Here is a 25,444-nt window from a genome sequence, read left to right as displayed (position 1 = left end):
GAAGATTTCAAAAGGCTGGACTCGGTGGCTCCTGATTGTTACCGTAACATGACCCAGCCGGATCCCAGGCAGATTAGTCACCCAGCGTCAGGGCCCCTTGGGGGTCCCACAGAATTACGGCTTCGGGTTTGAACGCACAGCCCAAATAAAAGCAAATGCACAGAGACGTGCAAACTTGGCACCTACGACAAAGCTTTGCTAGAACTTGCCACTCAAGCTGCAGGGAGGGATGGCCAGGACGCCGGGCGCCGGCGCGGGCGGCAGGGCGGACGGCAGCCTCCCTTTGCCCTGCGCTTTGTTTTCGTGCTCACGGAGGCACAGCAATAGCAAAGCAGCGGCGGGAGGTGACGGAGCCGCGCCTGTGCCGTGCAGGTCTGTTTTTCCCGGCTGGCACGGAAAAGGGCCGAGGAGGAAGCCGTGAAGACGCTAAACGCACCCAAGGGAGCCGCCGCGCTCTCGCCGCGGGGTTCGGGCGTCGGGCTCTGACCGCTTCCAGAACGCCGGCGAGGCCCCGCCCCCCGGGTGGCCCCGCCCCCCGGGGTTTCCCCGCCACCCGCGCTCATTTGCATGGCGCGGCTCCTCCCCCGCTGCCATTGGCCGGCGCCGCGCCCCGCCCCCTGCCCCTCCACCGCGGCAGGGTTCCGCGCCCCGAGCCACCCGGAGGTGCAGGCAGCGGGCGGACTGTTAAACCGCGGCGGCGGTGGCGGCGGCGGCGGCTGGGGCAGGAGCGGGGCGCGCTCTGCAGACGAGTCAGCGGCGCCCCGGGTGGGGGAGGCGGGCGGGCAGCTAGAGACCACTTCGGCAGCCCCCACCACGGCCGGACCGAAGGTGCGGCGGCGGAGGGGAGCCAGGGCGCCCCAGCAGGCGAGTGGCCGGCGTCGCAGTGGGGGGCCGAGGGGGTTGGGTCTCCCCTGCGGGGGACTGAGGCAGCGCGGGGAGGAAAGCGCGCCGGAGACCGCCGCGGGTATTTGCGGGCCGGGCGGCCGGCCGGCAGCTCCCTCGCCCCTCGAATCCTCGGGGCTGGGGGACTCCGGGTCCCGGCACCGGGTTGCGCTCTAGGGCAGGGGTCGGACCGAAGCCAGATTTAAACGGCTAAACCGAACAGCCTTGGCAGTAGCTCCGGGGAGGGGAGGGAAGGGGTGGAGGGAGGTGTTGGGGGTGGACCTCGGCGCCGTCACGTGGGCAGGGGGTGGGGCTTGGCCAGGCTGCCTTTTGTTTTGGCGGGAGCGTGCGCAGAAGGCGGGACACGTGGCCCGCGGGGCCTGCCCCTCGCTTCGACCGCGGCCCCTCAGCGGGCGCGGCGGTAGCCGTCGCCGTTTGGGGGCGGGGGGCGGGGGAGTCCCTGAGGCAGAACCGGCGGTGCTGGCTGCGGCCCTTGCTTTCCGCGTGTATTTGGGGCGGACGGCGGTTAGACGGGGTGGGCGGCGGTGGGGAATCCGGAGGATGGCCGAGGCGTGGCGTGTCGCCGTTCGGCGCGCCGACGGGGCCGGTGTCGCTGGAAAAGTTGAGGTGGTGTGCGCGGCCCGGTAGCAAGAAGTACAGGGCGGCGTTGCGGTCGTCCCACAAACCGCGGGAGGATGACGGCGGCGCCCCTCAGCCTCGGGCGGAGCTCGCCTCCCTTCCTCGCTGGCCTGCGGTGCGGGGATGTTTTTTTATACATGTTTGTTTTTTTGAACTGTGGGAAGCACATTCCTTGTGGTGCCCCCAAACTTTCGTCAGCCGGCGAGGGTTCAGAGAAAGGCTGCCTTCGCCTTCTCCCGGCCGGTTCGCTCTAACGTGGGGCGGAGTGTGATCCGCAGGGAACGCTGTCTGGATGCTGGGGAGTTACCCGTCCCGTGGCGACGAACCCCGCAGCGTGGGTTGTTGTTTTTTGGTTTGGTTTTGTTTTGACCAGGGAAAAGCGCCTCTAAAAACAGTTCCCGCGGGAGAAAACCTGGCGCTCCGGAGTGCGGGTCGCCGGAGCGGCCCCCGCCATGTGCCGTGGTCCCCGGCCCCGTCCCGGGCGGGTCGCAGCCTCCCCCTCCCGGTCGGGGGCAGGGGGGGGGGCGGGGGGGAGGGGATGGGGGCGGGGGGAGGGGGGGTGTCTGTCGGGCCCGTCCCGGCCTCGGGAGGTGGTTATGAGCTGGAATGCCTCGCGTTAGCGACAGTGAAGCCTGATCTTTACCAGCACCGCGAGTAGAGGAATTGCCACACGATAGGGTTTTTTCATAACATAAGTCAGATTTTTTTTGTTTCTTGAAAGCCAGCCCGCCGGAAAAAACACAAGCAATGAATCCTGCAGTAGTAGATAGTTGAGTGTCTCCCACACCTGTTGTAACTGTCATCTTTGGTTCTCCCGCAGTTCGCTCCTACTCACTCAGATCGGTGCCACCAGTGCCATCATTTGCTCACAGTTTTAATCTAGATAAGTCATTGCTTACCTTTCCCAGCCCTGTGGAGCCAGCGGTTCCCATTGATTTTATTATTATTTTTAGGGGTTTTTTTTGGTGTGGTGCCTTGTTAAATACTACAAAATAATTTGGAAAATCTGGACGAGTGCAAATAAAACTACAAATAATTTGTGCTCTTTAAATATTTTCCTATGCATTTTTGCGTATTTTTTTTTCCTAAAAAAAAATGGAAGCATGCAGCATTTTCATCTAACTTCACCTCATAAGCATTCCCATGTCATTAGTCTTGGTAAAAATTATTTTTGGCAGCTTCACATTAGTTAAATCATGTAACTGTCATATTTAAATTTTTTTTTTTTTATTGGCCAATGTTTGGGATGCTTCCAGTGTTTTGCTAGTGTAAATTTCACTAATAGCCTTTACATAAATCTTTGGGGAAAAAAATTCTCCTTAAATTTGTAAAAGAAGGATTACTGGGTCAAAGAGTCTCTGTGTGTGTTTACGTGTATGTGCACATAGTGTGTGTGGAGGCTCTTCTAACATCACCAAAGGTCCTTCCAGAATGTGAATGTTGTACTGATTCAGACTCGTGCAGCATGAGCAGGCCTCCCATAGCATCATAATACCAGATCATAATCTGGTATTAGCATTAAAATGAGAGCCTTGCTTTAATTTGCATTAAAATTTTTATCACTTAATATCTGTGATGTATTTACTTTCCTAAGTTATTGTAAGCAGCTTGAGGGAGAGGAATATATTCGACATGCTGCAAATCACATAGTGTTTAATAAATATTTGCCAATTGAAGCTCAGGAAATTGTCTTATTTTTCCTTTGGTCTTACTCAATTTACAAGTAAATTGTTGGCAGTATACTACCTATTGTTTCACTGATTCATTACTTTGAATACTCATTCCTGTGTGGTGTGTGTGTGTGGGGGTGGGGGGGGGGGTGGGGGGGCACTGATCTTAATCACAGTATTTACTAAAAGGTCCAGTGACTTTCCATTGTCCAACTTCTATATCATCTAAGAGCTCCATCCACCTTTGCTACTATTTATCATGATAAGGTAGGCTTTCATTTCCCTTATTCATTCATCTAGCTTGTATGGAATTCACTTACAAATTTCACTTTAATCATCCTTTCACTTGTCTTTTTTTTTTAAAGCCTACTGCCTTAAGTTCCTTTGTTTCATTATTCATATTGCTCTTGATAACCCACCAATTTATTGCCTATAACATATTTTACTGCTTTTACCATGTAAAACTTACGTTTTTCATTTACTCAGTTATTTCTATTTTCTTTTACATTTATACACTAGGTGCCCAGTGCACGAATTTGTGCACCTTGGAAGGAACTGTTGGCCACAAGGCTGCAGTGGACACAGGGGCGGGTTTTGGCCCATACTCTGCACCCCCGCCTGGCCCCTCCCACCGCGGCCCCCTGTCTGCCTGCAGCCACATTCCCACCGCCATTCCCATGCACTGACAGCGCTGCCCCACTTGCATCCGCTGACAGCACTGAGTGATCGGGTCTGGCACCAGCAGCAGGTGCAAGTGCGAGCTGCGGTGGCTACCGCCCTGATCGCCCCTGAGGGCTTCTTCACCTCCCCCTGCTTCTGAGAGGCGATTGGAGCAGCAGCCGCTAATTGCACCTGCTGATGGCGTCGAGCGATCAGGACTGGCGCTGGGCACTGGTAGTGGTTGCGAGTGGCGGCTTCAGCACCAGCTGCGGGTGCGAGCAGGGCTGGTGCCAGCAGTGGGTGCAGGTGGGACTGCGGCACGCGGGAGCAAAGAATTTTTAATAACTACCAGAGGCTTGCCCCAGTGACAGCGACCAGCACCCCACCTTGGTCTGGCACCCCTGCTCACTTGCTGCACCATCCCGCCGCGGGCCAATGCCCGCCATGTTCCATGCACGTGCCCCCTGGTGGTCAGTGCACGTCATAGCGACTGGTTGTTCATTTGTTCCACCATTCGGTCTATTTGCATATTAGCCTTTTATTATATAGGATAATTAGATGGTAGTTGAAGGAGGAGAAAGTTGTTTTCTTCAGGTTTAGAATTGTGTTTGGGATTGTTTATTGATTGGTTTGTCAAGTTATAAACACAAGGAATGGGGCTGCTTACAGCAGGAGTGACAGCTAATAGGTCATTAGCAACCAATTTACTGACTTTAAAGCAGGGGTCCTCAAACTATGGCCCGCGGGCCACATGCAAATACAAATATTGTATTTGTTCCCATTTTGTTTTTTTACTTCAAAATAAGATATGTGCAGTGTGCATAGGAATTTGTTAATAGTTGTTTTTTTTAACTATAGTCCAGCCCTCCAGTGGTCTGAGGGACAGTGAACTGGCCCCCTGTTTAAAAAGTTTGAGGACCCCCCTGCTTTAAAGCATATCATCTCTTATACTTCTATCCTTAAAATCTTTACTGTATTATAGGACTGTAATGGATGACCCTGAGTTATCAATTAAAATCTTACTTTCAGTCTATTTCATTTAGAAAGGCAAAGAAAGTAGCTGTGCCATTTCCAGAAGACTTGTGGGGTTGTTTTTGTTTGTTTCCTTGTAAATGTCCTGAAGAGAGATTCCACTGAATTGTACTCCTTCCCTGATCATATGGGATAAATAAACTACCACTAATGTTAATAAAAATGGTAATATTGCACTTGCCTGTGGACAGTCTATAATAGAAATACGAAGTGGAAGTTTTTAATACTTGATAGTATTTGTAGGTTTTTAGAAACACTATGGATGTGAAAATTCTCTAAGTATTGCAGAATTGGGAGGAAATGCATTCATTTAATATTAAGGCTTTGTTAGTATTTTTAATGAACTTTTAATTGTATGTTTCTAGTACTATATCACCAAGGATTCCTAAGCATGTTTTTCATAGTAATTTTTAAAATGTTTTATTTGGTAGTAGGTCATTAATCAGTGTTTAACCACATGAAGTTAAATTGGAGCCAGAATCTATAGACTGAGCAAATGTGATAGTGTTTTCTAAATGTAAATTTCAGGATCCAAGTTGATGTACACAGGAAAAAAAACATGACTATTTATATTCTTATGAGTCATGCACTTATAACTAAATAGTAATAATTCTGCTTGACGTGTGATCTGTTTGATGTGTTATGTGACCACCCAAGTGGCTTTATCTGTAATTAAATCCTCGTAGTCTTCAAAGGGAATTCCTTTTTAGGCATAGTTTTCAGAGTGGAAGTTTTTGCTATAAATTTGTTGAGTACAAAGTACTGAGGTAACTGTACCCTGGTCACGCCAATTACTGCATTGTTTTCTGCTGTAAATTGAGAATGTCCATGTGTGGCATAAATCTTGAAAACACAATACCGTATCTTGAATTTATACCTTCCATTAATTCCTAGATTTTAAAGGAATAAAATTATACCAGTGTGAACTCTTTCTCATTACTTCTATTGTTTTAATTAGATTTTTCCTTCATGAGTTATAAATCAGAAATTGAATCCTTGTGTATTTCAGTAATGTTTGAAAGAACTCATATTTTGCTAAAATAAGTTTTTTTTCTTACTTCCTTTAACTGTTATAATGGAACAGTTCTCTGAGACACATTTAAGTTTTAAGTGTGTAAATAATTTAATATTTATTACTACTTCGGGGTTCTCCCATCTCTCAGAATGCCATTGATAGACTTTTCACTTTCTGTTAACTTACGGATGAGTCAGCCTTCTTTGTGGTACTTTATTCCTAGTTTGTATTTCTGCTCTCCGTTTAAGAGAATTTGGATTATCCAGACTCCAACTGGGAGAGTAAATTTAATGTTCAGGGGTAGATTGGATAGGATATTTTCCGTGGACTATATGGAATGTTCGTACCCATTCTAGAATATAAATCATAGTCAAATCTGAAGCAGTATTTTAGGGAAAGGAAAATCAGATTTGGTCTTTGCTTTTTAGTGTTCCTTTTTAGGAGGAAGGGTGTTCTTAATCTAGATTGTCTAGATTATCAGTTTCAACTCTGTACACTATATTGGCGAACTTGATGTTCTTTAGAAAGTATAGTATGTCAAAAAGTATTTGGTATATGTGACCTATGTATTAATTTGTATAGACCTGATTACTAAATGTCAGGATCAATTCTAATTATTGACATCATAATTATCTCTCTATGTACATACATCTTTTGAGGGCTGACATATTTACCATATCTAATGTACAAGGAGATTGCATTTAATGCTAAATTCATACCCTTTGTATTACTTTAAGCAATAAAAAAAATAAAAAATAAAAAAATTCATAAATATATATGATTTATAAATCTTAAAAATATAGATGGTTACTTAAGGAAACATTTTGGAAACAACAGAGGGAGGCTTTTTATTTGTAGTAATACTATCAGAACAACTGATTTCTTTCTTAATTAACAATAAATGTTCTTTGGATTGAATTGCAGACCAAAATTGGAATTTATATTGTAGACTTAACTTTTTTTACTGAATTAATTTGCTTTTATTTATAACAATGAAGTTTAATATAACCTAAAATAAAGAAAAGTTTTGATTCTGTGTAGTTTCTTTTTTTCCCTTGCCACCCCCAAAATTTCTGGGGTGCAGATGTGCTGAGGTATTTATTTTTAGTTAAACTGGAATGTAAGTTTAAAATTCTATTGTAATAATATAATAGTGAAATTCATGTCCAGGAACTATAACTGATTTTTGGATTATCTAGTATTATTGCCTCTTGACAGATTATCAAAATTATCTAGTTGCCTTCTTTGAAAAGGTACTGATAATAGTTTCTGATGGTTTTGCTTCTTAAATCCTGTTAGCTTAACATTTTAGTTTCTATATGTTGTGGTTAAAGAAATTTAATTATTTTTCTCAGTTTTATCCCATCCTGATTCTTTGAAGTCCCATAGGATTAGACTAACCTCTGTTAGAGAAGAGACCTATTTTGTCTGAATATATTGGGTGTATATGAAATAAATAATTATCAAAGATGATTGTGGTGCCTTGAATAAATAGAGTACAGTATTTTACCACCTAGAAAGAACATTTTTAGATTTAACGAAGATCCAAATACTTTCCCACACACACAATCTTGTGCATAGTTAGAAACTGAATAGTCAAGATGCTTCTTAGCTTTTTGAGGATTTACATTTCCAATATTCTTTTTGTATAACCTAACGTATTATAGGTATCTGCAAATACTAAACAACGTGTTTGGCTAGGAATTTGGGGGGATGGAAATACTTTAGTTAATGGTTGATTCCTGTTTAATTAGCAGGATGTATGTGTGTCATATACTTTATACTGTGTACTATCTGTACGGTAGTACTTAAACAACATGTGACAGTTGAACACATAAAATGTGACATCCAAATTGGGTTTTTGCTAAATGTAAAATGAACATTGGATTTTGAAGATGTAGCACATATATAGAAGAAAGTAAGATACCTTCCCAAGACATTTTTATATTGATTACATGTTGAAGTAATCATTTGTATCTGATGGTTTAATGAAATATGTTTCTTTTTACTTTTAAATATGTCTAGTAGGAAATTTGAAGTTACAAATGTAACTCACATGGTATTTTTATTGGACACAGTGTTCTATGCCAGTGGTCTGCAAACTGCGACTCGGAAGCCACATGCGGCTCTTTGGCCCCTTGAGTGTGGCTCTTCCACAAAATACCACCTGTGGGCGCACATGTACAGTGCGATTGAAACTTCGTGGCCCATGTGCGGAAGTCGGTATTTTGTGGAAGAGCCACACTCAAGGGGCCAAAGAGCAGCATGTGGCTCGCGAGCCGCAGTTTGCCGACCACTGTTCTATGCTAATGTTTCCTAGCCTTAAGGTTCCTTTCACAATAAATACCTCACGAATCTCCTTCCTTGAAATTTTTAAATAATTGTATTACTTTGGATGGTATTTGTTGAAGAAATATTTAAGGGCCTGCTATGTACCAAACAATATTCTAGGATACAGCAGTGAATGAAAACATTCCAATCTTGCCTTCATTCAGCTTTTATTCTAGTGGGAAAAATAGGTACTTTTTAGTAAAAATGTCTAAATGAATTATTATTTGTTGTAAGTATGCCATTAATTATTATATATAATTTTATGCAATATAATACATTGTGTCATTTATGGGGTGACATATGCTATTTATTTTGTCATTTATCTCTCCTTGATTTACTTTAATAGCTCCCTAATGGGTATCCCTGCCTTCATTCTTGTAAACTCTTTTCATTTTTTTCTCCAATACAATTTTTTTTATCTACAGAACAGTCACAGTAATTAATCTATATATATATAAGGCTAATATGCAAAGTGTCCCTCAGGACCCAGAAGTTTGATCGCTTGCTATGACGTGTGCTGACCACCAGGGGCGGTACAGAACAAAGGAAGGTCCGGGCCAGCAGCCAGCAGCCAGGGAAGGAAGGCCCCAGCTGGCAGCCAGAAGGCCCTGATCAGCCCTGATCACTGGCCAGGCCTAGGGACCCTACCTGTGCATGAATTTTGTGCACCAGACCTCTAGTTTTTAAATAAAAATGCAAATCAGATCATGTTACTTCCTCATCCTATAATTTACATACAATGTCTATGGTTTGTCTATTTAATCTTATTTCCTATTACTTTCTCTCTTCAGCTCATTATGTTCTAGACAATTTGTCATTTGTTCCACAAACACATCAAGTTCATTCCTGCCTGAACGCTATTAGTTGTATTTCTTCCTTGGAAGTCTCTCAGCCCTAAGTCTTACTTAGCTTGTTATTGACATTTCAGATCTCAGGGCAGACAGATGTCACCAACACAGAAGCCTTCCTTCATCTACAAATTTAAATTCCTATCCTAATATAGTCATGTTTTATCACTCTACTTTGTTCAGTTTTCATAAAGACACTGTGAAACCCTTACTTACTTGATATCTTCATATTTTAATATTTATCCAAATCTACCATTTTCTAAATTGTAAGGTCCATGAGAATAGAAACTTTATTTTTCATATTCACTGTCATTTTTCTTATTATCTAAGATAGTGTCTCTTACACATTGTTCAATAAATATGTATTAACTGAATTATTGAATGTGAGGTTTTAGATGGACTATATGTTAAATGAAAATTGAAATCTAGCTTCTACCAAAAATAGACAATACTGAATGACTCAGTGTTGGCTACTTCTTCATTTCCTGCTTTAAAATGTCACCTGGCTTATTTCCATAATTTTTGGAAATTTTTATTTTGTTTTATTTTTAAAATATGAAATAGGTTTTCAGCTGCCATTCATAAGCACTTCTCTATGAATAACATGTTATGGTATGGATAGTTTTTATACCCAAATGAAAACCTGATGGCTTTACTTTTAGCTAGATATTTTCACTACATTAATTTTTAAATTGGCTTCTGAAATATAGGAGACATCTTTAAGAGCTATAAAATGATTGTGATGATGTGAAACACAGCTTATGGAATTAATAGAGATCATCTTGAAGTGAATTTGCAGAATTATTGTTTATTGTTTTATGCTCTCAAATCAGTAATCTTACGAATTCCGCCTCTAACCACTTGTTCATTGTGCATAAAATGAAATAATACGTGATTGAAAATAATTACAATATGAAACTGTATAATGGTCAAAACCATTAATGTTAAACTCAGTGACTTCCAGGAGTTGCACTCTCAATTGTTATATTAAAATTATTTTAAAATAATTTTAAGTGCTTATTTTATTTAGTATTTAATTTTGAGGAAGTCAAACTTGTCAAAATTATTTTCTTTTATGAATAATATTTTTGGTGTCATATTTAAAAAAATCTTTGCCTAACCCAATATCACAGAGGTTTTCTTCTAGAAATTTTATGTTTGTAAATTCTATAGTTAGGTCTATGATGCATCCTGGTAGATGTAACCATTTTTATATAAGTTATGAGTCATAGGTTTAAGGTTCAGTTTTGTTTTTTGTTTTAATTGCATTTGAATGTCCTATTGTTCCAGAACCATTTGTTAAAAAAACTAATCTTTCTATATTGAATTGCCATTACATCTTTGTCAAAAATCAATTGGCCATGTGTGCTTGTGAGTGGGCCTTTTTTGGAGTGCTCTATTTTTCTCATTGGTCTATATCAGTGATGGCGTACCTTTTGAGCTCGGCGTGATAGCATTTTGAAAAACCCTAACAACTCTGGTGCCGTGTCATATGTTGAAATTTTTTTGATATTTGCAACCATAGTAAAACAAAGACATATTTTTGATATTTATTTTATATATTTAACTGCCATTTAACAAAGAAAAATCAACCAAAAAAATGAGTTTGCGTGTCACCTCTGACACGCGACGCGTGTCATAGGTTCGCCATCACTGTTCTGTATGTTCATTCTTCTGCCAGTGCCACACTATTTTGACCACTGCAAGTAGATATGTAATAATGGGTCCTCCTTTTAGCTATGTTTTTATTGTTTTAGTTATACTTGTACTTTTGCCTTTTCATATACATTTTTCAACATGTTGATATCAGCAAAAAATCCTGTCAAGATTTTGATTGGTGAGATTGTGATGAACCTATAGATCTTTTAAGAAGAATAAACATTGTGATAACATTTAATCTAATCCATGAACACAGTCTGTCACTCCATTTATTTAGATATTCCTTTATTTTTTTGTTTCCCAGTATATAGCTCTTGCACATATTTTGGTAGATATATATCTAAATATTTCATGGTTTTGGAATTAATACTTTTAAAAAATGTCTATTTCTAGGTTTTTATTCCTAGTATATAGAAATATAAATGACTTTTGTATCTTGACCTTATATCTACTACCTCAGTAAACTCATTAGATCCAAGAGCTTTTTTATATATTCCTTGAGACTTTCTGCAGATTTCGTGTAAAAAATTATGCAATCATCTGTGAATAGACACATTTTTGTTTTTACTTCCCAATCGGTATGGTATGCCTTTTATTTCTCTTTTCTCCTATTCCACTGGCTAGGACTTCCAGTATGATGATGAATAAGAGGGGTGAAAAAAGACATCTTGCCTCATTCCCAACCTTAGGGCAAAAGCGTTCAGTCTTTCATTTAATTATGTAGTGATCTTTAGGTTTTTGCATAGATGCTTTTTGTCAGGTTAAGCAATTTCCCTTTCTTCCCTAATTTGCAAAGTTTTTTTGTTGTTAATCATGAGAAGATTTTGGATTTTGCAAATGCTTTTTCTTTATTGGGATCAATATGATTTTTTTCTTTAGTTTTTTAATATGAATTTCTATGATTTAATTTTTATTTTTTTAATGTTGAACCAGTCTTGCATTTATAAATAAGCCATAATAGGTTGTGACATATTATCCTTTTTATATATTGCTGTGTTTGTAACATTTATTTTAAAAATAATTGAAATATTTGTTATTACTATTAATTACTAAATCCTAGAACACTTGTAAAAGTCATGATTTGTTTAATTTCATCAATAAATAGCTGACAATTATTGTGTACCAGGCATTGTTTTAAGTGCTAGTGATTAGAACACTGAACAAAATAGAGGTCTGTCCTTAAATGGTATTACTCTCTGGAATGTAAAAAACTTTTAGTGAGTGCTGTGAGGAACTTTAGAGCAGGGTACGGGAGTGGAGAGTCACAAAGTGAGGGGCTAGCTATTTTAAAAATATTGGTCAAGGAAAGACTGATGAGATGACTATAGAGCAAAAACATGAGTGAAGTGAGGGAGTCAGCCATTATTTTTGTGGAAAATTGTTCTAGGCTTAGAAAATAGCAAGCACAAAGTACCTGAAGGAAGAATAGCACAGACGCCATTGTTTCTGGAGTATAGTAACCCATGGAGAAAGTTGTAGAAGTAGTTAGGGATCTGATAATGGAGAACTTTGTAGGCTGTGGTAAGGATGACTTTGGATTTTACTCTAACTACTCGAGTCCTGGTGCACATAATTCATGCACAGGTAGGGTCCCTAGGCCTGGCTGGAGATCAGCGCCTGTCGGGGCCTCCCTCCCCCCACCCCGGCTGCCGGCTGCCCGCTGCCGGCTGCCTGCTGCCTGCTGGGGCCTTCCTTCATTCTGCACCACCCCCTGGTGGTCAGCACACATCATAGTGGGCGGTCGAATTCCTGGTCGATCAAACTCCAGAGGGGATATGCCGGGAGCCGGTCCATGCTTGCTGTTTCAAGGGACCTGGCATATATGGCATACTGTTCTTAATATGTTTGCTCACCTTCTTGGCACTATGTGTTTTAACCAAGGTCTCTGAGAAAGGTTGTTTCCCCAGGTAGGGATTTTCCCCTGAAGTTAGGGAGGGAATAAAACCTCTTAACTAAGACCAGGCGGGTAATTAATCACTTTAACTATGAACAATCATGCTTAAGCTACATAATCTTTACTCCCTGGAATGGAGATAAGTAACGCCCTAACCTTTGGAATAGAGATTGATAGGATTTGAATCAACTGGTATAAATACAGATGTAACAAGTCAGAACTTAGGAGACAGAAAGAAGACAGAACCTACACGGAACCTAGAGACAGAAGAACTTCGCTTGAGAGAACATGGCAAAAGATCCTGGACTGAACCTGACTACAGAAATTGGCAAGAGAACCTGACTAGAACCTGGTGACTAAACCTGGCTGGAGAACCTGGACAGAACCTGGCTGGAGAACCTAGTGAGGGAACATGGCTACAGTACCCGGCTGGAGAACCTAGCAAGAGAACATGGACACAGAACCTGGCTGGAGATCCTAGCCAGAACTTGGCTGGAGATCCTGGCTAGGCTGCTGATCAACTGAACGCTGTCTTCGTGTCACTCCTTCTTCGCCGACTCCGTCCACACCTTTGGGGACCCCTGGACCCGCTGGGGTTGGACCCCGGCATCTGGCGCCCGAACAGGGACCCCGAGGTAAGCGCCCCACACTTGGGACGGATAGGACTCCACCATAGGAAGAGGGTGGATAGTCTTCGCCGACTCCGTCCACACCTTTGGGAACCCCTGGAATAGGATTCCCCTAGGTAAGCCCCCCCCCATTGAGAACCCCCACATTCGGGACGGATAGGACTCCACCAGGGTACTTCAGACCCCCCCTATAGAGGATAAGTAGGGTAAGAAGGTGGATAGTACAGAACTTAGATTGAGAAGATGTGCCATACTGAGTCCAAAGAAAGAAGACTTTGTATTGATTCTTAGATTGAGAAGATGTGCCATACTGAGTCTAAAGAAAAAAGACTCTGTATTGATCTTTTACCACATATGCTTGCTAGCAGAGGAATTAAGGTTACTACTAGTCAGACAGACGTTTTATACAGGAAGTATGTCCATGCTTTTCTGAGGAAGGAAAGGTAAATGTAAAGGCATGGGAGGAGGTAGGCCCAAGGAGCCTTATCCTTAACCCCTCTGCAGCCTTTCCACCCCGGGAAAGTGCAGGATTGGCAAGCTCTCCCTGGGGTGATAGATCAGGCCTCAGGTAATAGCGGAAAGCGCCAATCCTACTCTTAACATGGTTACAAGAGAGCATTTGGGTTTTTTTTTTCTTTTTAATGCCTGCTTTTAAAAAAATAAAAAAGGGGGAATTTGCCGGGAGCCGGTCCATGCTTGCTGTTTCAAGGGACCTGGCATATATGGCATACTGTTCTTAATATGTTTGCTCACCTTCTTGGCACTATGTGTTCTAACCAAGGTCTCTGAGAAAGGTTGTTTCCCCAGGTAGGGATTTTCCCCTGAAGTTAGGGAGGGAATAAAACCTCTTAACTAAGACCAGGCGGGTAATTAATCACTTTAACTATGAACAATCATGCTTAAGCTACATAATCTTTACTCCCTGGAATGGAGATAAGAAACGCCCTAACCTTTGAAATAGAGATTGATAGGATTGGAATCAACTGGTATAAATGCAGATGTAAGAAGATAGAACAAAGAGAGACAGAAATTGGCACAGAACCTACACAGAACGTTCTCTAGAGACAGAAGAACTTCGCTGGAGAGAACATGGCAAAAGATCCTGGACTGAACCTGACTACAGAAATTGGCAAGAGAACCTGACTAGAACCTGGTGACTGAACCTGGCTGGAGAACCTGGACAGAACCTGGCTGGAGAACCTAGTGAGGGAACATGGCTACAGAACCTGGCTGGAGAACCTGGAGAACCTGGCTGGAGAACCTAGCAAGAGACCATGGACACAGAACCTGGTTGGAGATCCTAAGCAGAACCTCTCTGGAGATCCAGACCAGAACTTGGCTGGAGATCCTGGCTGGAGATCCTGGCTAGGCTGCTGATCAACTGAACACTGTCTCCGTGTCACTCCTTCTTCGCCGACTCGGACCACACCTTTCGGGACCCCTGGACCCGCTGGGGTTGGACCCCGGCATCTGGCGCCCGAACAGGGACCCCTAGGTAAGCACCCCGCACTTGGGACGGATAGGACTCCACCGTAGGAAGAGGGTGGATAGTCTTCACCGACTCCGTCCACACCTTTGGGAACCCCTGGAACAGGATTCCCCTAAGTAAGCCCTCCCCATTGAGAACCCCCACATTCGGGACGGATAGGACTCCACCAGGGTACTTCAGACCCCCCCTATAGAGGATAAGTAGGGTAAGAAGGTGGATAGTACAGAACTTAGATTGAGAAGATGTGCCATACTGAGTCCAAAGAAAGAAGACTCTGTATTGATCTTTAGATTAAGAAGATGTGCCATACTGAGTCTAAAGAAAAAAGACTCTGTATTGATCTTTTACCACATATGCTTGCTAGCAGAGGAATTAAGGTTACTCCCAGTCAGACAGAACGTTTTATACAAGAAGTATGTCCATGCTTTTCTGAGGAAGGAAAGGTAAATGTAAAGGCATGGGAGAAGGTAGGCCCAAGGAGCCTTATCCTTAACCCCACTGCAGCCTTTCCACCCCAGGAAAGTGCAGGATTGGCAAGCTCTCCCTGGGGTGATAGATCAGAACTCAGGTAATAGCGGAAAGCGCCAATCTTACTCTTAAAATGGATACAAGAGAGCATTTGGGGTTTTTCTTTTTAATGCCTGCTTTTAAAAAATAAAAAAGGGGGAATTTGCCGGGAGCCGGTCCATGCTTGCTGTTTCAAGGGACCTGGCATATATGGCATACTGTTCTTAATATGTTTGCTCACCTTCTTGGCACTATGTGTTTTAACCAAGGTCTCTGAGAAAGGTTGTTTCCCAGGTAGGGATTTTTCCCCTGAAGTTAGGGAGGGAATAAAACCTCTTAACTAAGACCAGGCGGGTAATTAATCACTTTAACTATGAACAATCATGCTTAAGCTACATAATCTTTACTCCCTGGAATGGAGATAAGAAACGCCCTAACCTTTGGAATAGAGATTGATAGGATTTGAATCAACTGGTATAAATACAGATGTAACAAGTCAGAACTTAGGAGACAGAAAGAAGACAGAACCTACACGGAACCTAGAGACAGAAGAACTTCGCTTGAGAGAACATGGCAAAAGATCCTGGACTGAACCTGACTACAGAAATTGGCAAGAGAACCTGACTAGAACCTGGTGACTGAACCTGGCTGGAGAACCTAGTGAGGGAACATGGCTACAGAACCCGGCTGGAGAACCTAGCAAGAGAACATGGACACAGAACCTGGCTGGAGATCCTGGCTGGAGATCCTGGCTAGGCTGCTGATCAACTGAACGCTGCCTCTTTGTTGTTCCTTCTTCGCCGACTCCGTCCACACCTTTGGGGACCCCTGGACCTGCTGGGGTTGGACCCCGGCAGGGATAATTTGCATATTAGCCTTTTACTATATTGGAAATGGCATCCACTTATCTGCTGTATGTCAGATAGTTTTTCATGTTGGCCATATAGTGGTTAACAAAATAGTAAAATCCAAGCCTCCTTAGAAGTGTTAATGATAAGTGTAGTTGTTTATGTAGTGGTAGAGTTTAGAATAATCAGTTGGGAAACATTGTTATACACCATGATTACATATTTAAATAATTGGAGTAAGTGCATTTATGTTTTATGCTAAAACTATACCAACATAGTTTGACCTTTTTTTTTTTTTAATTTACAGGAAACATTTATTTTCATGAGTTCCTTTTTGCTGCAAAATAGACAGATTTTCAGGTTAGAATTTCTTACAAGGATACACTTGGGAATAGAATACAGAGGAACTGCATGCAAATCCTAGAATAGGAACTGTGATATGGTGGGCCTTCCTAGACTAGCACCCAAAAGTTTTCATATATAATTGTATTAGTTATTTATTGCTATGTAACAAATTATCCCAAAATTTAATGGCTTGAGTATTTTTCTGTGGGTCAGAAATATGCATGGCTTGGCTGGGTGCCTCTGGCTCAAGGTTTCTCACAAGACTGCAATCAAGGTGTTAGCTTAAGTGGTAGTCATCTGAAGGCTTGACTGGGGTGGGATCTACTTCTCAGATTACTCACATGCTAGTTGACAGGCCTTAGGTCATGGCTATTTGTTGGCTGGAGACATCATTTCTTTGCTATGTGGGTCCTTTCAGTTCACAGCATGGCACCTAGCATCCCTGAGTGAGAGTGGCAAGATGGAAGCCACAGTCCCTTTGTAGCCTATTCTCGGAAGTGAACATCCCATCATCTCTGATGCATTCTGTTTTAGTGACTAAAAGCAAGTCATTTAGTCACACTCAAAGGAGATTATACAAGGGCATGAATACCAGGAGATGGGGATTATTAAAATCGTTTTTAGAAGCTGCCTATCATGCCAAGTAAGCCTTAGCTATCTCACCAGAGTTTTTTTTGTGTATTTTTTTCTAGTTCTCTACCATAAATGTGCCTTAGCCACTCTCAATCTACATTTCTTTCCCTTTCCTTTTTGCTATCAACTCTAGTTCTTAACTGTTAACCTGTGTATATATTCTCTACCTCTTATTTTTAGTTTTCCCTTATCTTTAGTTTGTCCAGGGCCTAAGGAGAACTGTACTGTGTCATATTTCACGTCTTTCCCTTCTGGTAGTCACTTTTATTAAATCCTTCACACTCTGTTAAACCTTTTGAGAGAGAGTAGGTGGATAGGGAGGGGGTAGAGTATGGTATCTGTTCAATATAACTACTTCGCTAGAAAGAACACTGATTAAGGCAGTTTCCCTTAGAGAGCAATAATAGTTATTTAAATACTGTTGCAGATATTTATAGGTTAGAGATATAGTCATTGAGTTGATCAAGTGACAGAATCTTGAGATTTCCCAATGCTAATAGCTTGTTTTATGATTATATATTTCTCATAAAAGTAGAATGAAAAATATATACTATAATATATATTATAAACCCATAATCTGGTTATTTTTGTTTGTTATGTTTTTATTTAGAAAAAATGAAAATGGTATATATAAGATTTATTATTTTTTAGGTATTATAGAAAACAGTGGTTCTCAACCTTCCTAATGCTGCAACCCTTTAATACAGTTCCTCATGTTGTGGTGACTCCAACCATAAAATTATTTTCATTGCTACTTCATAACTGTAATTTTGCTACTGTTATGAATCGTAATGTAAATATCTGATATGCAGGATGTATTTTCATTGTTACAAATTGAACATAATTAAAGCATAGTGATTAATCACAAAAACAATATGTAATTATACATGTGTTTTCTGATGGTCTTAGGCAACCCCTGTGAAAGGGTTGTTCGACTCCCAAAGGGGTATCGACCCACAGGTTGAGAACCGCTGATATAAAAGTATATAAATTTTGAGACATACAGAACTCTGGAAGAGGAATACATAAATCTCTATTTTTTTTGAGACATTATCCTGTACTATAAAAGCCTAGCATGCAAATTGTCCCCTCGGGCGGTCGTTCAACCAGGAGTTCGACCGCTTGCTATGACATGCCCTGACCACCAGGGAGCAGGGCGGAACATGATGGGCGTCTGCGACAGGGAGCTGGCAGCAGGCTGCAGTGAAGGCACTGCCCGCTCCGATGGGCCCGGATAACAGGGGGACCATGGTGGGATGGTGGAGCAGGTGCAAGTGGGGGCCAAGCGCCCTGCAGATGGCGACTGGTGGTGGCAGCCCCGCCCCTTGCCATAATTATTTTCCTTTCAATGTGCATGAATCCGTGCACTGGGCCACTAGTACATTAATAATTCTATACATATAGAAAAGGCAAACACTTATTTTTTTATCACACAGAATTAACATCCAGTAGCATACGTTCATTTTTTATTTAGTGTTTTTCCCGAAGTAATAAAACTTTGTAGTTAAAATTTAACTTCTTTTAAACCACCATTATTTTGTTTAATGGAACTTGATGCAGCTACTGTTATAGCCTTGGTGGATATTTTTCTGTTTTGTTTTTTAAACACATAAATAGATAAACACCTAAGTACATATATGGTAGGTATCCTTTTTCTTTAACTTTATGCTTTTTGAGGTTTGTCCATATTGGACATATAGATTCAGCCACTCCTTTTAATTGCTATATAGTATTCCATCGTGTTTTATTATGCATTGTTAGATATCTGATTGCTTTGAAATAATATTTTGTTATTAAAAATACTGCTCTCTTGTGCATCTGTGATACGTTCAGACTTAAAACATTATTTTTAATTTGGTAGTTGGAAAACTGGTCTCTAGCTTTCTTATTAATCTACTAGTGGCCTGGTACACGAAATTTGTGCATGGGGGGCGGGGTTCCCTTAGCATGGCCTGCACCCTCTCACAATCCGGGACCCCTTGGGTGATGTCCAACTGCTTGCCTGATCACCCCTAACCACTCTACCTGCCTGCCCAATCACCCCCCTAACTGCTCGCTTGCCTGCCTGATCGCCCCTAACCGCTTCCGCCTCGGCACCCGCTGCCGCGGCTTTGTCCGGAAGGTCGTTCGGCTCTCTGGTCTAATTAGCATATTATGCTTTTATTATTATAGATATTTCCTTCATTACTGGTGAGCTTGAGTATATGTTTAATGACTATTTGGATATTGTCATCTGTGAAATGTCTGACTTCTATTCATTGCCCGTTTATGGAAGTTCCTTATATATTTTGGATACTAATTCTTCGTCTAGTATATATGGTGTAGATATTTTTTCCTAATCTGTGCCTTGCTTTTAACCCTATATGTGTTTTTTTAATTGCATAGAAGTTTTTGTGTCTCTTTTTCCTTTTGACTATTCTTGCTCGTCTTTACAAGGAATTGGCTTTTGGTTTTCAATTTTTAAGTGGGAATTAAAGGTATAGAGTTACAGCTAGCACATTGTATGGGGACATAGGATATATTAGTGTGGCCACTTAAGTGACTGTTAACTGTCATGTGTTGAAACAAAATTAGGGAGTATCATAGTTCCAAAGTATCTTCAAAAACATAATTGTTAATGATTAAAATTTTTTCATGAACTATTCAGTCTTCATAATTTTTAATGGAACTGAATTAACTTTTCTTTATTTCACAATATATGGTTTTGTATTTCTTCTTTTGATAAAATATAATGAAATTTGTTTAATGATGAGATAAATCTTTAGTGGTCATCTGGAACAGTCCCCCTATTTCCATGCAGGATTAACAGCTCTATAATGATAACTGATGACTGCCCATTTGTGAGAAGGAAAAAAATGTTATTGTAGATGCTTTTTCAGGAAAAAATTTTGTGCATTGCAGATTAGCCGAGTTTTCATTATTACATTATTTTTAACAACTATTAAATTATATACTTTTTTTATTTGTAGTTCATCTCACTTATATCTTAAATTTCTAGTATATTTTGGTTATTTTTACTAATACTGTTTAGATTATAAAATTTAAATGAGAAATGAAGGTTTTGGTCAATTTATTATATTTTTTAAAGATAATTCATTCTTACTTTTGGCTGAAAGTATGGGATTGAATTACATTTTAAAGTATGATTCCCAGATTCCAGGTTGGAATTTTTTTACTCTCTCTAAACCAGTGGTTCTCAACCCCTTTGAGGGTCGAACGACCCTTTCACAGGGGTTGCCTAAGACCATCAGAAAACACATGTATAATTACATATTGTTTTTGTGATTAATCACTGCTTTAATTATGTTCAATTTGTAACAATGAAAATACATCCTGCATAACAGATATTTACATTACGATTCATAGCAGTAGCAAAATTACAGTTATGAAGTAGCAATGAAAATAATTTTATGGTTGGGGTCACCACAACATGAGGAACTGTATTAAAGGGTCGTGGCATTAGGAAGGTTGAGAACCATTTCTCTAAACATTGTTTAAAAATGGAATCTTGAGATGTACAGTTGGGCTTTGAACAACATCTATATGAACTACATCGGTCCACTTATACACTTGTTTTTTGTTTTTGTTCAATTAATACTGTAAATCTGTTTCTCTTCCTTATTTTCTTAATACCATTTTCTTTTTTCTAGTTTACTTTATTATAAGAATGCATATAACATACAAAATATTTGTCAATCAACTATGTTATCATTTTGGGGGAGTCAAATATGCCGATTTTTGACTATGGTGGGAGGTTGATGCCCCTAACCCCTGCGTTGTTCAAGGGTCAACTGTATTATATTCACAAATATTTGTCTAATACTTATTGTGCTAGGTAGTGTGAAACTTTAATTAGAGTTTTGGGTATAGGCCCACAGTCAGAGTGAAGAAGTGTAGTGCTATTTGAATTCCTTATGAACTAGGAAAGAGCAGAGATAGTGTTAGGAATTGGGAAAAAAAAAAAAGGAGTTTGATTTAGTTAATTTTATAATCAGAAACGTTAAAAATGTTGCCCCTGGAAGGCGTATAAGCATAAAACTCTTTTCTAGATATCTGATTACTTATTTTTACATTGCTTTAGGTTTCCAGTAATTATCTGCAGGATTCGCCATGACCCCAGCTCTGAGGGAGGCAGCAACAAAGGGTATCTGCTTTTCATCTTTACCAAGTACCATGGAGTCTGACAAGATGCTATGCATGGAAGGCCCAAGAACTATGGATGAAAAGCTACAGGGAGACACTTTCTCTCAGACGCTGGGATTTCCAACTGCTGAACCTACTCTCAACACTCATTTTGTGAATTTAAAACATTTTGGCTCCCCTCAGTCTCCAAAACATTATCAGACTGTTCTTTTAATGGGTTCTAATTCTACATTAAATAAATACAATAAGAATTATAAACAAAAGAAATTAGGGGAACCCAACTGCAATAAGCTGAAAAACATACTGTGTAATGGCAGCAACATTCAGCTCAGTAAAATTTGTCATTCTCATTCTGAAGAGTTTGTCAAAAAGGAACCTCCGTCAGATAACACAGGCCACTGCATGACAGATGTAAAAATTACTTTGGATTCAAATATAGCCAAAGGCACTAATGTAGATAAAGTACAACTACAAAACTGTAAATGGTACCAAAAGAATGCACTTTTGGATAAAGTTACTGATGCTGAGATTAAAAAGAGTTTATTGCACTGCGCTCAAAAGAAAATTGGGCCTGGCCATTCAAATGTGCCTGCTAGTTCCTCAGCTTCTGAAAAAGAAGAGGAAGTGAATGCTCGTTTACTTAATTGTATAAGCAAACAGAAAATTTTACTTAGTCAGGCTAGAAGAACTCAGAAACATTTGCAGATGCTCCTGGCAAAGCATGTTGTTAAGCACTATGGTCAGCAAATGAAATTTTCTATGAAACATCAACTCCCCAAAATGAAGATTTTTCATGAACCTACTACAGTTTTGGATAACAGTTTTCCTAAATGCACTGAAATTAAGCCAGACATAAATTTACTGACTGCCGAGAATAAATTACGGAATGATACAAAAAATGGCTTTGCACAGTGTACAGCTGCAGAAATCCAAAGATTTGCACTATCTGCTACAGGGCTGTTGACTCATGTTGAAGAGGGTCTGGATTCTGATGCAACTGATAGCAGCTCTGATGACGATTTGGATGAATATACCATTAGAAAAAATGTGGCAGTGTAAGTGCAAAATTATCATTAGACCTTTTCCTGTTCTATGTATAGTGGAATTTTTTTTATTTCAAGATATATTAAAAACAAATAGATTTTCTATAAGCTTAATGCCTTAATCTTTAAGTTATAGAACTGACAAAATTTAAACGTGTGTTATTTAAACTGCTATGTTTGAATATATACATGCTATTTAAAAAAAGTTATTCATCTAGGAAAAACCAACACAGGAATAATAAAAGCTAACTGGCTGTAAGTACACATTTTTCCAATTCTTGAATAGAATAGACTATAGACAAGGCCTAACATTTTGCTTAAGTGATCTAGCCAATATGTATATCTAAACTCAAAAAATATAAAGTCTACACATAGGGAGCCCTCATTGACTTCAGAAGTTTATCAGTTGAGAGTATATATAAGTTGATCTACATTTATTTTTAACTATTTATATATTTGTTTTCAAAGCTTTCAGCTCTGGTCTTCACCAGCTTAGTAAATTTTTGCTAGATTAATGTAGCTAAAACAAACTGTAATGTCAGGTTTTAGATACCTGTTGAATTCTTACCATGTGCTGGACCCTAGTGAGTTTAAATATTCACAGCCTCTATCCTCTTGGAATCTAATCTACTTCAAAGAGAGGTTTCTAGATATGAAAACAAAACCAAAAAAACAAAGCTAAATAGTTTCACTTATCATTGTTAATATTCCAGAACAGCTCTATCTCATGGAAGTTTCTGAGATGATGGAGTGCTCTATATCTGTGTTACCCAGTAGGCACTACCAGGGGTGGGCAAACTTTTTGACTCGAGGGCCACAATGGGTTCTTAAACTGGACCGGAGGGCCGGAACAAAAGCATGGATGGAGTGTTTGTGTGAACTAATATAAATTCAAAGTAAACATCATTACATTAAAGGGTACAGTCTTTTTTTTTTTTTTAGTTTTATTCATTTCAAACGGGCCGGATCCGGCCCGCGGGCCGTAGTTTGCCCACGGCTGCATGCGGCCAATGAGCACTTGGTGAAATGCGACCAGAACAACTAAGAAACTAAATTTTTAATTTTTTTAAAATTTGAATTACTTTTATTTAAATAGCCAGATAGAACATAGTTTTCAATCTCGCTTCCAGGGAATCTGGTAATGTTCCTAAATTTAAATTGATGCAAAGTACTGTGTATACGTGGTATTTTGGGAGGAAGAAGTTCAACATTTTTATCTACTTCTCAAAGATAAATGAGAGTCATTATAGAATTAAGCTGAACACGTTATTTGTTATTAATAAAAAGGACAGTTTATTAATTTTTATAGGCGGGAATAAAATGTAAAGCACAGTCTTTTGGTGTTCTGTTATCAATATATTTGACATTTGTTTGAATGTGGGAGTTAATAGTTATTGAGCACATACTATTTTTCTGACTGACATTGTGGTATTTATTTTATATATGATATATTGATTGATCTTTGGAATGCATAATTGATTTCTGAATGTTGAGCCAGCCTTGCATACCTAGGATAAATCTCACTTGGTCATAGCATATAAATTTTTTTATACATTGTTGAATTTGATATAGCTAATATTTTGTAGAGGATTTTGCATTTATCTTTATGAGACATATATATTTGTAGTTTTCTCATATGTCTTTGGTTTTTGTATTAGGGTAATGCTGGCCTCATAGAATGAGTTAAGAAATAGTACCTCTGTTTCTATCTTCTGAAAGAGATTGTAGAGAATTGGACAAATTTCTTTAAATTTTTCGTAGAGTTTACCAGTGAACCCATTTGGGCTTGGTGCATTCTGTTTTGGGATGTTACTAATTATTGATCCAATTTCTTTAATAGATATAAACCTATTCAGATTGTCTATTTCTTCTTGTGTGAGTTTTGATAAATTGTGCCTTTCAAGGAATTGCCCCATTTATCTAAGTTATCAAATTGGTGTATTTAGAGTTGTTTATTTTCCTTTATTATTCGTTTAGTATTCATAGATTTTTAGGGGATTTCTACTCTTTCATTTCTGATATTAGTTATTTTTTTCATCACTCTCTCTCTCTCTTTTTTTTTTTTTTGAGTTGCCCAGCCTAGAGGCTTATTGATTTTACTGATGTTTTCAAAGAACCACTTTTTTGGTTTAATTTATTTTCTCAATTGCTTTCATGGTTTCAGTTTCATTGATTTCTGCTCTAATTTTTATTATTTCTTGTACTTGCTTTGGCTTTAATTTGCTCTTTTTCTCATTTCTTAAGGTAGAGGCTCAGATGATTGATTTTTAGATCTTTCTTATTTCTAATATATGCATTTCAATACTATAAATCCTATGCTTTTCTCTTGTGCTTTTCCCCATAAGAATTGTCCTCACTACATCCCATACATTTTGATGATTTGTATTTGCATTTAAGTTCATAATATTTTAAAATTTCAGTTAAGATTTCTTCTTTGTCCCATGTGCTACTGAGAAGTGTATTGATTAATCTCCAAGTATTTTGGGATTTTCCAGTTTGTTTCTGTTATTGATTTCTACTTTAATTCTATTGTAGTCTGAGAGCAGACATTACGTATATGATTTCTTTTTTAAAAACATTGTTAGAGTGTGTTTTATAGCCCAGAACATGGTCTCTTTTGATGACTGTTTTATGTCAGCTTGAGAAGAAGGTGTAATCTGCTGTTGTTGGATGTACTGAGCTCTTGAAGTCAGTTATTTTCAGTTGATTGATAGTGTTGCTGAATTTACCTGTATTTATACTGACTTTCTGCCTCCTGGCTCTGTGCATTTCTGATTGGAGTGTTAAAATCTGTACCTATCATAGTGGATTAATTCATTTTTCCTTGCAATTCTGTCAGTTTTTGCCTCACATTGTTTGATGTTCTTTTGTTAGGCTCATAGACATTAAGGATTGTTGCCTTCTTGGACTGTTGACCTTTTTATTGTTATGTAATGTCCTGATTTCTCCATCTTAACTTTGCCCTGAAGTCTGCCCTGAATGAAATTAATATAGCTACCCACTTTCTTTTGATTAGTGTTAGACTGGCATAACTTTCTTTATCCCTTTACTTTTAATCTGTATTTTTTATATTTAAAGTGAGTTTCTTGAAAACAAACGATACTTGAGTCTTGTTTTTTATTTTTTATTTTTATTCTTTTTAAATTTTTTATTGTTTTATTGCTTAAAGTATTACAA

At 39.6% G+C, this 25,444-nt stretch overlaps 1 protein-coding gene across 1 annotated transcript in view; it reads left to right on the top strand.

Annotated features, from left to right (window-relative positions):
• The first annotated feature begins 655 nt into the window (after positions 1-655).
• KANSL1L (KAT8 regulatory NSL complex subunit 1 like) overlaps positions 656-25,444 on the top strand; it is a 102,967-nt gene continuing 78,178 nt past the window's right edge. Inside the window, exons 1-2 of the mRNA XM_081095228.1 lie at positions 656-864; positions 21,163-22,279. Coding sequence (XP_080951354.1) covers positions 21,192-22,279 — 1,088 coding nt within the window. The 5' untranslated portion in view covers positions 656-864; positions 21,163-21,191. The remainder of the gene's footprint in view (positions 865-21,162; positions 22,280-25,444) is intronic.

This window comes from Myotis nattereri, assembly GCF_964212035.1.
Source record: "Myotis nattereri genome assembly, chromosome: 7".
NCBI lineage: Eukaryota > Metazoa > Chordata > Mammalia > Chiroptera > Vespertilionidae > Myotis > Myotis nattereri.
The sequence above is the reverse complement of the archived record's forward strand: the minus strand, read 5'-3'. Positions and strand labels throughout refer to the sequence as shown.